This window comes from Falco naumanni, chromosome 3 (assembly GCF_017639655.2).
Source record: "Falco naumanni isolate bFalNau1 chromosome 3, bFalNau1.pat, whole genome shotgun sequence".
NCBI lineage: Eukaryota > Metazoa > Chordata > Aves > Falconiformes > Falconidae > Falco > Falco naumanni.
In genome coordinates, this window is record NC_054056.1 from 52,161,622 (window position 1) to 52,178,392 (window position 16,771).

Here is a 16,771-nt window from a genome sequence, read left to right on the forward strand (position 1 = left end):
CATAGCTTCCATGCTAAATGCAACTTCTCAGGCAATTAATAAAAGGTCCTTTAAATCACAGAAGTGTTCTACTTTTGTTAACAATGAACTAGTTTAAAGTAAATTCTACATTTCCTCAGATAACAGAATAGAAACCTGAAGTCAAAAGTAAGATGAACACTTTTTTGGTGGTGTGTAATGCATTACCACATGGCGCTTTGCTAGGAATAGAAGCATTTTCTACCCTCTAATTTCAGCAACATTTCTTCAAACTGCTTTTCACTAATAAATCTGAATTTACTAGGTATTTAGAGCTATTCAGAGGTTTATTCAGTGTTTACCTTCTGGCCACTGATTCAGTAGTTATTGCCCATTAGAAATCGTCAAAAATGTTTAATCAAAATAGAAATCACACTTTCTCACAATGATCATACGTTTAAGAAAGCAAATCAGTTTAGATTTCTTATTTTATGTAAGCCTTTCTTATCATATTTTATGTAACAGCACCCATCTAAAAACTTCTATGCAGCACATTTTCACTCCTTTGACCTTAAGGGACTTCTTTTAAAAGAATATTATCTTCTGAAAGAATGGCTATCATACGGATTGACTTGCTGTTTCAACATCAGACAACAGTAATATAAAATTAATTTAGCAAGGACTGTTACAGTTTGTGGGCATTCCTAGCACATGAGCACCCAAGTACAAGACACCCAAAAATATCTGAGGATTTACTGAGTAAATTACAAGTCATTCCAAAACAGAAAGAATTTTTCCTACGATGGTGTGGATTCATGAGAAACTTACACATAAAGGGACTCTGCTCTGTTCCCAGCCTTCCTGAAGTGCTCTGCGTCTATTATAATGGGCAGCATGAATCAAAGCAGGAAAAAGGAAAACTGCCCTTCTTTCCTGCTTTTGGATTATTTTGTGACACTCTTAACTAGAACATTGCTTTTTTTTTAAAGTCTGTATTATTTAAGTCAGTTATGCAGAAAGCAAGTTATTGGGGAATTGTAAATACTTTTGATCTCCCTGGATTGTAATCCCTGCCTCTCTTTTCCTGCCCCAAGTACGACCAGAATATTCCTTTCTACCACAAAGCAGAATAACCACAAAGCAGCTCTGCTGTTTGCCTTCTTCAGTTTTACTCTCAGGAAGAGCAGTCACTATTTCTCTTGAGGCAGGGGGTGAAGGGAAGATAAACAGTCATCCTGTCAGATGAGGACACACAGGTCAGCAGAGACCCCTAACACACAAAAGCAGCTCTAGTATGTCCGATTAGTTTCCTCCCATACTCAGATAAGAAACTACCTTCAAGAACCCCTTACAGAACACGCTTACACACACCCATAGTACAGTACTTGCAACTAGCAGCAATCGATCAACAATGAATGCTGCTAGCTGGCAATCAGCTGCAAATACCCATTACCCTTATCAAGAGTTATTGCTTATTTACAAGAACTGAAGTTTTGCTGAAAGTCGATGGCCCAGCCACTAGTATTAAAGTCTATCCTATCACACTTGCACTGAAAACTTTCCCTCCTGTTGCAATACTCTCGTTGCCACAGCCAATACGTATCACCCACATTGCAGTATTTCACAACTTGATACACAAGGATCTTAACCCTTCGCAGCAGTACGATCATCCACATTCACCTGCTTTTTATGCCCAGTAATGTCTCCTACCTATCCATGCCTTCCCATTGCAACTCTAAACCTGCTCTTAGGATTCCCAAATCTCCCAATTTGCTTAGCAAAAGAACTCAAACTATGAATTTACCAAGTTCATGAATCCTCTCTATCCAATCGCCTATCCTTTCCTGCTAGAGTTGTCAGCAACTAAATGAAATGTGGGGGAAAAAAAAAGTCAGGGCAATGACCTGAGACCTCTCTGGCTTTCAGCTGCCTAGCAAACCCTAGTGCCTCAAAGCTCAAATGCTCATGTGTAAATCAGGTGCAACAGCTCTTGCAATTACTGCTCCTACTTGAGTTCTGACAGTAAACAAACTATGTGCTAAATTAGGCAACTGAAATGAGCCAAATTCATTTTACCAGAACAAATAAAAAAATGCTACAGTAGGCTGCACCTTGTATAGGAATGATCCAATTAATCTACAAACATTTGGAATCACTGATTATTCTCCAATTCTTCTTTTTTTCCATGATAAATCAAGTATCAGACTACATTAATTCCTTTGCAAAACTCATGATACACTGCAAAAACCAGTGAGAAAGCACAGACAGAAAAAGCATGACCTTGTCTTGACTAGTTATGTTTCAGAATCTGCTTATGTGCAGTGGTAAGTACCAACTACGTTAAGCCTAATGGAAGACAGCGTCATCCATCACCTAACAATGACTCTTCTATATGGCCACTGCTATACGGGAAGTTCAAGCGGTTTCCTAGCCCGTGGCAATCTTAACATGTTCTTAGCTTCATCTACTTTTTTCCCCCCATCTTCCCCAGAAACTCTTTTTATCATTTACTATTGGTAACATCACAGTACACAGCGTTAGAGATCGACTGACACTCCACCATATTAACTGCTTCATGAAAAAAAAAGCAAAGACACAGACCCTACCTTCAAGAACTTGCCATAAACGTCACATAAGAAAAAAGAAGTTAACAGATGGACAAGTATATAGGGACACATTAAGATAATGTACATTATCAATACTGGCAGTGGTCCCAAGACATCAACAGCCTATCAGATGTCATACAGACACATAAAAAGAATTCAAAGATACCACTGAACAAACATTTACATCCCTTTCATACATATGAAACAGCATGGTAGAAAGCATGTGAGAGTGTGTGTGTGTTTATATAAGATTGCATTTGTCAAAGCCAGAGAAAAGAAAGTTCTGATGCACAAAATGCCAGCATGCACAAGATGCTCGGATATACAGGCAAGTCTGTACCTCAGAGATGCAATACTAAAAACTACAACACTGAATCTGAGGGTGTAATGTGAAGGTCCATTCAAAAATGAAATTCAAACTACCATTGCAAGACCAGCAAGTGACGCTAACCAAGGAGTAATGACAGGGTTAACAAGATAACTGAAAGGAAGAGATTAGGAACTTTGCACAAAAAGCAATCAAAAGCTAACCACCAGAAGCTGACACTGGGGAAAGAGAAAGCTTTGGCAGTCTTAGACTATAGCACATCCAGTCGAATTCCTTGGTCCGCTACAGCTTAGCATCAACACAGATAACTTTCCCCTGTCCTTTTTAACTCTAGCGGCCATGACAGCTCTTTATTGGTAGTGGTATGGAAAAGAGAGAAGTTATTTCAGAGAATTGACTCCTATATTTAGAAATCACGTTCTTCAGAACACTGTTCTTAACTAAGATACAGAAGGGAAAGGGGGAGGCAGCTGGGTTATCCTATGTACAGTTCTTAACTTGTAGTACGGCAGAAGCTGCAACCTGAAAAGCACTTTTATCACAGAAAATGTGTGCTCCCTAGAAGTCAGTATAGTCTTTTTATAAAGTGACAGTTGAAGAAAATAATCAAGCAGAAAAGGCCACAACAAATCAAAAGCACTGGTACCAGAAACAAATGAACAAATTAGTTCAATGGCAATGAAGCACTGCGTACAGCTGTCAGTATCAGCACTTGACTGTCCCTTAATTAATGTCATTGAGCACACCCACTCATTTGCACATTCTCCTATATCCACCTCCTAAAACAATCATACTCAGTCTCTTAACACCACTTTACACAATGCTTTAAAATATCCTATCGTTAATCTGTTTCAAAGACTGACAAACTTAGATTCAAGCTCATGCAATCACATTACTGTTGCAGTCAGTATTGCCAGTCCCAAAATACGGAGAAGCTTAGTGAAGCACGATGTTCTGGCTTTAAAGAGTTTCTCACAGTTTCTGACATCTCTGCTGTTCCTCATTTTAATTTCTAAACAATTTGGGTTAGAAATTTACTTGGGTTTTTTAAAGCTTAAGTTGACACTTAAATGCAGTTACCCAAAACCCACAAACAAGGACTCCAAAAATAACACCTACATATTCATGATAAAATCTTGAAAGATAAAAATAGTATCTAGTGTTACCTGTGTGAATGCGACTATGTCTCTCCAGCTGACTCGGCTTAGCAAAAGCTTTTTCACAAGTATCACACTTAAACACTCTAGGCTTCTGGGAACTCAGTGAAGGTCCAGCCTGATGGGTTTGCATGTGTTCCTAAGCCAGTACAGAAAATAGGTATCAGACCATGTAAAAAAACTTCAGTATTGAACACAGAAATACAATCACACTTGGAGACAAAAGCAGAGAATCTCAGTAATTAGCAGATAAGCTGGAAGAAGATGGAAGCCTGCTTTTTCATTTAAATGAGAGACTATCTTTCCATATAAGCTCTTTGTAAGGCTGAAGCAGTGCTATCCTTACATTTCTCAAAACCTCTGTCAGTAACTCTATGCATTACTTTTTTTTGCATTACTTAGTCCCTCCACTAATTATCTGAAGCAAAACCAAAGAAAACCCGAAACCCCAGCTCTCTTGAAATGCTTTGTTCACTTACAAACATTCATTCTGGACAACTCTTTATTCTAAGTTAATATTTGATTTCTTCCCTCCAGTCTACAGTATCCACCTCCCCACCTCGCCCGACACAGTTAATCCTACTCAGCACCCAAGTTAAGTATCATTGTAAAACTGTAGAGGCCTCAAAGAGGGGACTATCAAAACATACACACACAGAGCTGCACTATGTCAACGTGCAATCAGAACCACTTCACAATGAACTCTTAAATTAATAAAAAAAAAATTAAAAAAGAACGACTAAGGTCCTGACAGGTAAAAAAGCAGAGTGAGGGTAACACATGTTTTGTCTTTATGAAGAAACATTAATAACAGTTCTAACTTCAGTGTTTTTAATTCACTGATGCTGGACACATCAGTTCTGCAAATTTAAAGGAGTATCCTATGTTATCTATTAACTTCTTCATTTAAATCTCTTTATTAATACCAACATACAATTCAGATTACAAAAGAAAGCAAATACAAACATATTTAATTTAAAAATCTAATCACAAACTGTATGCGAAACAGTACTGTGAGTACTTGTTCACTTTCTAAGAGGCATGTGAACGTTCTTTTCTAGTCTATTTATTACAGACCAGACTATTAATTAGTCTTTACCACGCCTAAACAACAAGTCTTCTTGATGTCTATGAAGTCCTACTCCTCACTCCATGAACTGAAGCAAACTGTGTCTGCAGGATCTGTTTTCACTGGAAAATCAGCGACACAGTAACAGGGAAGAATATTACTATCATAGTAATTATAACAATATGGTATTGTAGCGAAATAATAAAATGTGTTCTCAGAAAAGCACAGAGAGATCCACAAACCACAGCCTAGCTGAAGACAATCTTTTGCTTTTATCTTGTTAGTTACCTCCTGAAGCACTGAAATGGAGGAAGCATGCTATGACCTACTCTAGACAAATTATGTGAAACTGACTGCTTCTTTCTGTCCACCACAAAAAAATCCAACCCAAAACAACCAACGCCAACCCCAAAATCCCAACAATCCCCATGCCCCATTTTCTACTTGAAAGGAAACAGGAGTGCATCCAGATAGCTGCTGTAAAACTTCCTGAGTCACCTCTCTCTGAAGAAAACAGTTTGTGGTACAATTCTGTTCCACTGATCTGCCAGTCCCTTATACTTTCGCTATAAAATACACACTTCTGAAAATTGTTCATGGGAATACAATGCTCTGAAGTGCAAGCACTTCTTTATAGACACATTTAAATGTATTTCTTTGATTGTTCACATTTTAAAAGTTTGTGTAATTTTTGTATTTTTCAGATAGAAATTATCTTGAGGTCCCAAATGAGCATTATCTAATCAGAAGATAAGAACAGGAGGTCTTCTATGAAAAGGCTCTTTACCCCTGCTTCTCATGCATTGGTATGCAACTCTTTCAAATCTCGAAACATAAATTAATTGTAACCACCTCTGAAAGTACGGCAATAAAGAGTCTGTTTCATTCTGTTCTTTTAATAATATCAAAACCTTATTCTATTTTCATCTTGGAATGATGTCCATGCTTTATTTACTATCTACAGTCACCCTGCAGGTACTTCCATTATCTAACAATACAGAATCAGACAGTTTAGTTGCTTTGTATGTCTTGGGATTCTCCTCTCTGAAGATGTAATACTAGGGCAGTCTCCAACACCAGAAGGGGAACCAAAGACACTGAACAGAAAATTTTTTACATTGCGGGTAATTGCAAAATCGCTGGTACTGATGCCTTTTGAAAAAACAAATACAATTAAGTACCAGCACCTAAACATTGGTATACCTTTACCTCTTACCGTTGGGGTTTTTTTTTCTGGAAAGCCTGAAGTTTGGCAGCGTTCTTAATAGTTTTGGTGATTTCCCAAATACCATCAGTACAAAATGAAGCCATTAAGAGATCACTGAACTCTTCCCAAAATCCTAAGCCAAAACCTGTGGTTTCATTTATCTTTACCAAACTTCCTGTTAAAGCTGCCCACAACTGATGTTATGGAACACCTTAACGAGGACTTTGATGAAGAGGCAGAAATTGTTTTAGGACAATTGATGGCCAAAGAGTAAATTAAACTTTCTTTTCTCTTTAAAACATCCTATCCTCCTCCTCACAAAAAGTAAACAAAAATGGCAATTTGGTAGATTCATTTTGACTTTCATCATCAGAAATCATGGATTTGGTTTGTACAGGATATAGAGAAAATCTTCAAGCCAGGATGCTATTTGCCTTCTTGGCCAGCTGGGCACACTGCCCACTCATATTCAGCCGGCTGTCGACCAGCACCCCCAGGTCATTCTCTGCCAGCTCTTCTTGTTGAACCTCATACAATTGGCCCCAGCCCATTGGTCCAGCCTGTCCAGCTGTCTCTGCAGAGCCTTCCTGTCCTCAAGGAGATCAACACTTCTGCCCAGCTTGCTGTCATCTGCAAACTTACCGAGGGTGGATGCAATCCTCTCATCCAGATCACTGATAAAAAACATTAAACAGAACTGGCCCCAGTACTGAGCCCTGAGGAACACCACCTGTGACTGACCACCAGCTGGATGTAACTCCATTCACCACCACTCTTCGGGCCTGGCCAGCCAGTTCACTCAGGCCAGTGAGCAGCACACCTGTCCAAGCCATGAACAGCCAGCTTCCCCAGGAGAATGCTGTGGGAAATGGTGTCAAAGCTCTACTGAAGATTAGGTAGACAACCTTTCCACTGCCTTTCCCTCCTCCACTAAGCAGGTCACAGGAGACCAGGCTAGTCAAGCAGGACCTGCCTTTCATAAACCCACGCTGGCTGGACCCGATCACCTGGTTGTCCTGTACATGCCATGTGATAGCACTCAAGACGATCTGCTCCATAACCTTCCCTGGCACTGAGGTCAGACTGACAGGGCTGTAGTTCCCCAGATCCTCCTTGCAGCCCTTCTTGTAGATGGGTGTCATGTTTTGATAATCTCCAGTCAACTGGGACTCTGTGGTTGGCCAGACTGCTGATAAACGGTTGAAGGTGGCTCTGTGACCACTTACTTCCACCAGCTCCCTCAGTACCCTTGGGTGGCCCATCTGGCCCCATAGACTTCTGTGTGTCTAAGTAGTGTAGCAAGTTGTTAACCATTTCTCCCTGGATTATGGGGGTTTCGTTCTGCTCCTCATCCCTGTTTTCCAGCTCAGGGGGCTGGGTATCCCAAGAACACCTGGTCTTACTATTGAGCCCTGAGGCAAAGAAGGCATTGAAGTACCTCGGCCTTTTCTTCAAGCTGTGTCGCTACCTTTCCCCCCCCATCCAATAAAGGATAGAGATTCTCCTTAGCTCTCCTTTTCTTACTAATGCATTTATAGCAACAGTTTTTATTGTCTTTTACTGCTGTAGCCAGATTAAGTTCTAGTTGGGCTTTGGCCATTTTCTCCCTGCATAACTTCACGACATCTTTGTAGTCCTCCTGAGTTGCCAGCCCCTTCTTCCAAAGGTCATAAACTCTTTTTTTTTTTACCTGAGTTCCAGCCATAGCTCTCCATTCCCAAGAATCAAAAATGATTTAGAAGAATCTATTCCCAAGAATCAAAAACTCTATCACTTCATGCTTGCTATGCCCAAGACAACCTCGAACCATCACATCACCCTCCAGTCCCTCTCTGCTCACAAACAGCAGGTCCAGCAGGGTGCCTTCCCTAGCTGGCTCACTGACCAGCTGTGTCAGGAAGTTATCTTCCACACGCTCCAGGAACCTCTTAGGCTGTTCCCTCTCCACTGTATTTTATTTCCAGCAGACATCTGGGAAGCTGAAGTCCCCCATGAGAACAAGGGCTAGCAATCACAAGATTTGTCCCAGCTGCTTACAGTCTATTTCACCTGTCTTTTCATCCTGGCTGGCTGGTCTATAACAGACTCCCACCACCGTACCTGCCTTGTTGGACACCTGGATTCCTACCAATAAACACTCAGAATCACAGAATGGTCACGGCTGGAAGGGACCTCTGGAGATCATCTAGTCCAGCACCCTACTAAAGCAGATCCACCCAGAGCAGGTTGCACAGGATCGCGTCCACGTGGGTTGTGAATGTCTCCAGAGAAGGAGACTCTGCAGCCTCCCTGGGCAGCCCGTTCCAGTGCTCCATCACGCTCAAAGTAATGAAGTTTTTCCTCATATTCAGACGGAACTTCCTGTGTTGTGGTTTGTTCCCATTGTCCCTTGCCCTGTTGCTGGGCACCACTGGAAAGAGTCTGGCCCCATCCTCTTCAGTCACACTTATGGTATTTGTATATATTGGTAAGATCCCCTCTCAGTCTTCTCCAAGCTAAACCAGACCCAGCTTTCCCAGGCTCTCCTCATAAGGGAGATGGTCTGGTCCCCTCATCACATTCATATCCCTCCACAGGGAGATGGTCTGGTCACCTCACCTTTAGTTCCTTGCCCTTCTTGAACTGGGGAGCCCAGAATAGGATGCAGCACTCCAGATGTGGCCTCACTGAGGTGGAGTCTCAGCCCTCAATCTGCTGGCCACTCTCCTCATATTGTACCTCAGGATCATCTTGGCCTTCTTGGCCACCAGGGCACCCTGCTGGCTCATGGGCAATGTGCTGCCCACCAGCACTCCCAGGTCCCTCTCCGCAGAGCCGCCTTCCAGCAGGTCAGCCCCAGCCTGTGCTGGTGTGTGGGGTTGTCCCTCCCCAGGTGCAGAACCCTGCATGTGCCTTTGTTGAACTTCATCAGGTTCCTCTCTACCCAAACTCCCTAGCCTGTCCAGGTCTGGCTGAGTGGCAGCATAGCCTTCTGGTGTACCAGCCAGTCCTCACAGTTTTCTATCATCAGGAAACTTGTTGTGGGCATGCTCTGTTCCTTCATCCAGGCCACTGATGAGTAAGTTGAACTCGAGCCTTTCATTACCACCACCAAGCTCTGGACAGTCAAAACACTCCCTCACATACAGGGCTACCCCACCACCTCTCCTTCCTTGCCTGTCCCTTCTGAAGAGTTTATAGCCATCCACTGCAGCACTCCAGTTGTGCAAGTCACCCACCACGTTTCTGTGATGGCAACTATGTCGCATCTTCCTGCTGCACAATGGGCTCCAGCTCCTGTTTGTTTCCCATGCTGTATGCATTGGTGTAGATGCACTTCAGTTCTGCTATTGATCCTGCCACCTTTCTGGGACAAGAAGCCCTAATTCCTATATGATGGTACAGAGGTGCTTCCATGGTTTCGGACACATCAACAACCCTTGTGTCTTTGCTGCCACATGGATCTCCATCTTCTACCTCCCCTGAGATGGCTAGGTTGCTGTGCACATTAGTATAGGGACATTTGAAATGTGCTCCCGTGTACTCAGCACATATGGAGAACACCGAAGGACCTCACTAGCACGCCAGCCCTCAAACATCGGCATGCTGCCCTCAGGCATATCTCTAGTAAGTGTGGGTTTATCCTTTTCCCCCTTCAAATCTAGTTTAAAGCTCTTTCGATGAGCTCCGCTAACTCCTTGTGCAAAGATCCTTTTCCCACTTTGAGACAGGTGTAACCCATCTGTTACTAGCAGGCCTGGTGTCTTGTAGACTAATCTGTGATCAAAAACCCCACAATGTTGCTGGTGACACCAATCTCAGAGACAGTTATGATCTCCTGGCTCTTCCTGTTTCTTGCCTCATCATTCCCTGCAACTGGGAGGATAGAGAACACTACTTGTGCTCTTGATTCCTTAACCAGTCATCCCAAGGTCCTGAAGTCTCTTTAGGTTGCCCTTGCAATTCTTAATGCAACTTCACTGCTGCCTGTGTGAAAAAGCAACAATGGGTAATAATCTGAAATAAGAAGTTACCTCATCATATCTTTAATTTGGGCCCAGTATATAACCGAAGCCAAGATTTAATTATGAAAAAAATGTAACACCAGCCAGTTCTAGGAAAATAAGCTGAAGAGAGACTGGCATTTGTGGCTTTTTTATCATTACTTAAGGAAAACAAGTCTCAATACTGTATTTTTTTTTCTTTTCTGGAAGACATCTCCTAAACCAGAGACTGAGTCTCACACCACCACATTTTATGACAGTTTCCCCAAGGACCAATAGTCTGGCTGACACACATGATCACTCCCATGGGAGTAAACTTCACAGACAGGATGTATTTCCTTAAAACATGATACTAAAGTGAAAGAAAAGTTCTCCTAGGATCTATTTAATATAAAGACATTGGTTTTGGCTCCAGAAACTTCCTGCTATAAATTCTGGGAAGCTGGCAAAATTCTGGGCAAGTTATATGTTTGCTCTTTTCATAAAGCACTTCTTCAAATCACTGCCTTTTAGTATCTCTCTGAGATAGGAATACTGGCCTGGACATACCACTCATCTAGTATAGCCCAGTATTCCTAAGAGGAACATTCTATAATTAGAACTTAAACACACCAGAGACCTGGAAGTAACAGGTTGTTCATAATCTAGAGAAAGCTACATAGAAAATGCCACTAGACAAAAGCAGTAGTATAAGGATATTTTAAAACAAATGCTTCCTCTGCAGATGACAAGCTAACAAGACAAAGCATCCAAGAAAATCAAATGATACAGTGCAAAGCAAATAGCTTCCTATGACTCCAAAAGCTTATCTGGAAATCGAGATTAGCAGTGACACATATAAACAAATAAAGTGAGGGAAATCTTTTTCTGGCACTATTATTTGCACAACAGGAATTCACATTTTTCATTCTGTAGTCAATATATGCATTAAAATCTTCTCCATGCTTTAGGAAAGAGTTCTCTATCTGTGTATACATTATCACTTAGACTCTCTCTCTCAGATGCCTGTCCCATACTGTAAAAGGAAAGGAAAGGTAAAGCAATTAATAGTACCTTTCAGTAATATCGCAAAAAGTCCAAAACAAATGAAGGAGTTAACAGAGGAGTTAACAGAACAATCAACTGTTATTACCAAATACCTTGAGATGCGTTGCCCGCTTAAAAGCTTTATTGCAGACATGGCAAACATGTATTCTTTCCTTGCCATGAACCTCTTTACTATGGTGCATCAACATGGTGGCTGAAGAAAAGGTCTGACTACACTCAAAACACTGGTGGACACGACCTTCTTTTTCCGCTTGACTGCTTTTTGTCACATTAGGAGAAACCTCTGTCACCTACAACAATTTAAAAAACCACTATCAAATAATTTCATAGGCACATGCACAGCAGCGGTTTATTTTTCAAAATCTACCTCAACGTGACCTATTTTTGGACAGTACTTGCAAGCAACTTAGCTATACAAAAGAAGTTGTATCTAAATACGAACTTGTATTTCATTGCTCTTCAGAATGACTCATGTATTTTAAGAACACAGAAAGACTACAATAACTATGACCAAATTAATTTACGCGTTATAAACAGAATGTGTTTGTATCAGTATTGTCCTATATTCAGTTTTATATTCCTGAGCGTCTCACATTCCTCAGCCAAACAAAATTCAAAGCCAAAAATACTTCAGACAAAAAAGAAAGTCTCTCTGATTTTACAGGGGAAGAATACCAACTATTTGTTTAATTTCTTCATTAGGTACTCTGATTTTCATAAGGAAGTAAAGCTCTGAGCTACCAAAACAAACTTACAGAAGTACTGAAACACAATGAAAAGCTGATAAATTTGGATGAGGTTGTGCTGCATTTTTGATTTGTTCTATTCAAATAAAATAACGCAAAATGCTTTCAACTTTATAGATAGATAAGAAGCTTAAATACAGTAACTTACAGAAAGCAAAATGAAGATGAAGAAAAGATAAAAGCAGTAGTACTCTCAATGAATTATTCAGGATGAACTAAACTTGAAGAGAGACAGAACATAGTAGGATATTATCCATGCTAGAAAGCAAAGATGCTATATAAAACATGGAAGAAATGACAAGAAGTCCTGTGAGTGGGGGTGTGTGTGTGTGTGTTTCCAGCTAGCTGGAAACTCTCAGGAAAAAGATGGAACATTGAAAAGTCAATCAATGTAGTCACAGTGATTAGATACATTACAGGGAATGACAGAAAACTAGTTTGACATTAGATTACATTTTGAGTTATTATAATAGTGCTACTCAGACAGTCATACTTCACAAGTGACATTATAATAAGCCTTATGAAATGGCACCCTGATTTATGAAAGCTTATATACTGAAAGACACAAAAAGCTATTATTAACTCCAGAAGAGTAAGAAAGTATGTTCAAGTTAAGTTTTAAAACATCCATCTTCAGCGTATTTGAACACTAAAATTGTTAAGAACTCACACTCATAAGCATATACAAATGTAAAAATCGTACGCACAAGATGTTATTAGAAAAATCCCTACAGCCGTGTCCAGACATGTTTTGAATGTTATCAAGGATGGAGACACTACAACCTCTCTAGACAACCCTTTCCAGGGTTCAACCACCCTCATGACAAAACAGGGTTTCTTTGTGCTCTGACGGAATTATTTTAATTTGTGCCCATTGCCTCCTGTCCTTTCACTGAGTATTGCTGAGAATAGCCTGGCTCTATCTGCTTTACTCCTTTTCATCAGGTATTTATGCACATTGTTAAGAACCCCCAACGCAGAGCCTGCTCTCTTCCACGCCAGAGTCCCAGCTCCCTCAGCCGCTCCTCCTGTGTTGGATACTCCAATCCCATAATCAACTTTGTAGACCTCCACTGCAGTCAGTCCTGTATACCCGTATCTCTCATACCAGGGGGCCTGGGACCAGACACAGCATTCCACATGATGTGTTCTTACTGAGAAGAGGAGAGGATCAACCCTCTTGACCAGCTGGCAACACTCTTCTTAATGCATCTCAGGATGGTGCTGGCCTCCTTTGCCGCACTGCTGGCTCATGGTCAACTACCTGTCCACCAGTACCCCCTGGTCCTTCTTTGGAAAGTTTCTTTCCTGCTGCCCTCAGTTCATACTAGTGCATGGGGTTGTCCTCCAGGGTCAGGACTTTGCACTCCCATCCTGTTGGTTCAGCTCTCCAGCCTGAAGAGGTCCCTCTGCATGGCAGCCAATCCATTCAGTCTGTTAATGACTCATTCCAGTTTTCTATTACCTGTAAACCTGCAAAACATCACTCTTCTATCATGCACCTCACTAATGAAGCACATTAATGAGCAGTACTAGCCCCAGTATTTGAGCCTGCAGGAACACCACTAATAACTGGCCTTGAGACAGACTTGGTTCCACAGATCACAACCCTTTTGAGAGCAGCAGTTCAGCTAGTTTTCAAGCCACCACACTGTTCCATTTAGCTAGCCCGTACTTCGTCAGCTTGTCTATGAGGAAGTTATGGAAGACAATGTCAAAAACCTTACTAGAGTCAAGTACACATCCAGTCACCCTCATCCACCAAGCCAGTCATCTCACTATGGAAGGCTTTCAGGTCGGTTAGGCTTGGTTTTCCCTCCAGAAATCCCTGCTGACTACTCCTAATCATCTTCTTGTGTTTGGAAATGCTTTCCAGAATTATTTGCTCTATCGCTTTCCCAGTGACTGAGCTGAGGGTCACCGACTTGCACGTCCCCAGAGTCTCCACCCTGCCTTTGTTGAAGGCAGGAGTTTGCTTTCTCCCAGTCCTCAGGAACCTCTCTGGAATTCCATGACCTTTCAAAGATACCAGACAGTGGTCTCATGACATCAGCAGCCAGCTCCCTCAGCACTCACGAGTGTAACCCATCACGAATGGATTTGTGTATGACCCTCCTCTATTGAGGGTACGTATTCAATGCTCCACCCTTTACCACTGATCATTTCAGTCACAGGCAAAACAAACTCAGAATTGTTTCGGAATTGCAGAAGACAAATCTTATCAGTAAAAATTAAGCTAAAAGAGACTCAGAACATCAGCCTTTTCCAAAGCTTCTGTCATCAGATCCCCTGACCCAATCAGTAGCAGGCCAATTCATCTTCCCTTTGCTGCTGTAAAAGGCTGTCTTGTTACGTTTTATGTCCCTTTCAGATTCAACTCCACTTCAGCCCGGGCTTTCCCAAACTCACCCCTATCTCCTTGAATGGTGCCTCTGTACTCCTTCAAGGTCACCTGATTCTGCTTCCACTTATGTGTTCTTTTTTGTCTGAATTTTGTCAGGGGCTTCTTGTTCCTCCATGTTAGCCTCCTGTCACCTTTGACTTCCTATACGCTGGAACTGATGATTTTTGAGCTTTGAGGACAACACTTAAAATCAACCAGCTCTCCTGGTCCTCCTCCTCTCCAGGTCTGCTTGCCATATGATTATTCCAAGCTGTACTGTGTTTGCATGGCAAGATTTTGGTAGAGGGAGGGCTACAAGGGTGGCTTCTTTGAGAAGATGCTGGAAGGTTCCCCAAAGTCCAACAGAGCTATGCCAGCCAGCTCCAAGACAGACCTGCCACCGGCTAAGGCCAAGCCCATCGTCGACATGGTAGCACCTCTGGGATAGTGTATTTAAGGAGAAAAAATTACTGTGCAATAGCAACTGCAGTGCAAGACAGGAGTGAGAATATGTGACAGCAACAACTCTGCAGACGCCAGCATCAGTGCAGAAGGAGGAGGAAGAGGTGCTCCTCTGCAGATTCCCAGAATCCCAGAGATTCCCCTGCAGCCCCTGGTGAAGGCCATGGTGAGGCAGGCTGTCCCCCTGCAGCCCATGGGGGTCACAGTGGAGGAGATATCACCTGCAGTCCCTGGAGGACCCCACACCAGAGCAGGGAGATGCCTGAAAGAGGCTGTGACCCCCTGGGAAGGCCATGCTGGAGCAGGGGCCTGGAAGGAGCTATGGACCCCATGGAGAGAGGAGCCCAGGCTGCAGCAGGTTTGCTGGCAGGACCTGTGACCCCATGGGGAACCCACCCTGGAGCAGTCTGTGCCTGAAGAGCTGCACCCTGTGGGAGGGACCCACGCTGGAGCAGTTTGTGAAGAACTGCAGCCCATGGGAAGGACTCACGTTGGAGAAGTTCATGGAGGACTGTGTCCCGTGGGAGGGACCCCATGCTGGAGCAGGGGAACAGTGTGAGGAGTCCTTCCCCTGAGGAGTAAGAAGTGGCAGAGACAAACAATGTGTGATGAACTGAGCTCAACCCCCATTCCCTGTCCCCCTGCACCGCTGGCAAGGAGGAGGTAGAGAAATTGGGAGTAAAGTTAAGTCCAGAAAGAAGGGAGGGGTGGGGGGGAAGGTGTTTTTAAGATTTAGTTTTTACTTTTCATTATCCTACTCTGATTAATAAGTTAATTTTCCCAAGTAGAGTTTGTTTTGCCTGTGACTAATTGGTGAATAATCTCTCCCTGTCCTTATCTCTACCCACAAGCTTTTTGTGTTGTGTTTTCTCTCCCTGGCCCTGCTGAGGAGGGCAAGTAATAGAGCAGCTTTGGTGGACACCTGGCATCCAGCCAGGGCCAACCCACGACACAAACCGGTCCCTGCACAGGCTCAAGTCTGCTCTCCTGATGCCCAGGGTTGTGACCCTGCTATTTGCCTTACTTCCTTCCCCCTGGATCTGGAGCTCCACAATCTCATGGTCACTGCAACGAAGTACGTCCCTGACCTTCACAGTCCCAATCAGTTCTTCCTTGTCTGCAATCATCAGGCCCAAAAGAACACCTTTGCTTGCTGGCTTCTCAGTCATCTGTGTCAGGAAGGTATGATCAATTGCCCAGATTCCTTGTGCCCTGCTTGTTGCCCTTCCAGCAGATCTTCGGCAGGTTGAAGGAACCCACGTGAACCTTGGACTGGAAACCACAGATCCGTTTAGGTTGGAAAGGACCTCTTGAGATCACCTAGTCCAGCTCTTCTACTCAAGAAGGGTCAGCTAGGGCAGGTTGCCCAAGACGAAGATGAAATCCTCATCACCTACTATTCCTGATTAGGCAATCTGTAGCAGATGGCTAGTATTCATGACAGTGTCACCCACACTGGTCAGCTGGCTAATCCTTACCCTTAAGGTCTCAGTTGGCTCACCACCCAAGCAGAGCTCCAGAATTCCCACTGCTGTCTTGCCAATTTGTCCTTCCTAAAGATCATGAATCAAGCAATGGCAGCACTTCAGTTGTGTGAGCTGTAGCACCTTCTCTCTCTGATTCCTGTGAGATCGCAGCACTGCAACTGCATGCAGACCTCTAATTCCTCTGTTTGTTCCCCATGCTGCATGCAACAGTGTACCAGCACTTCAGAGACACCCAGATGTGAAAAGTTTTCCAAGAAGAGTGTTTAAGTTTCCTCTATTATGCTGTCATCTCAGCACCTTTATTAACCCACATGCAGCGGAGGTGGGCCCCCTCCCTT

At 42.8% G+C, this 16,771-nt stretch overlaps 1 protein-coding gene across 8 annotated transcripts in view; it reads right to left on the reverse strand.

Annotated features, from left to right (window-relative positions):
• Positions 1–16,771, reverse strand: part of ZNF236 (zinc finger protein 236) — a 93,036-nt gene that overhangs the window by 3,185 nt on the left and 73,080 nt on the right. For 6 of the 8 annotated variants that reach the window (XM_040586143.1, XM_040586142.1, XM_040586144.1 and 3 more), the window contains 2 exons: positions 11,448–11,645; positions 4,059–4,188 (listed from right to left, as the gene is read on the reverse strand). In XM_040586143.1, the coding sequence (XP_040442077.1) occupies positions 4,059–4,188; positions 11,448–11,645 (328 nt within the window). Of the gene's footprint in view, positions 1–4,058; positions 4,189–11,440; positions 11,646–13,482; positions 13,575–16,771 lie in introns of those variants that run through there. The other 2 variants (XR_005826768.1, XM_040586148.1) reach the window with 2 other exon arrangements.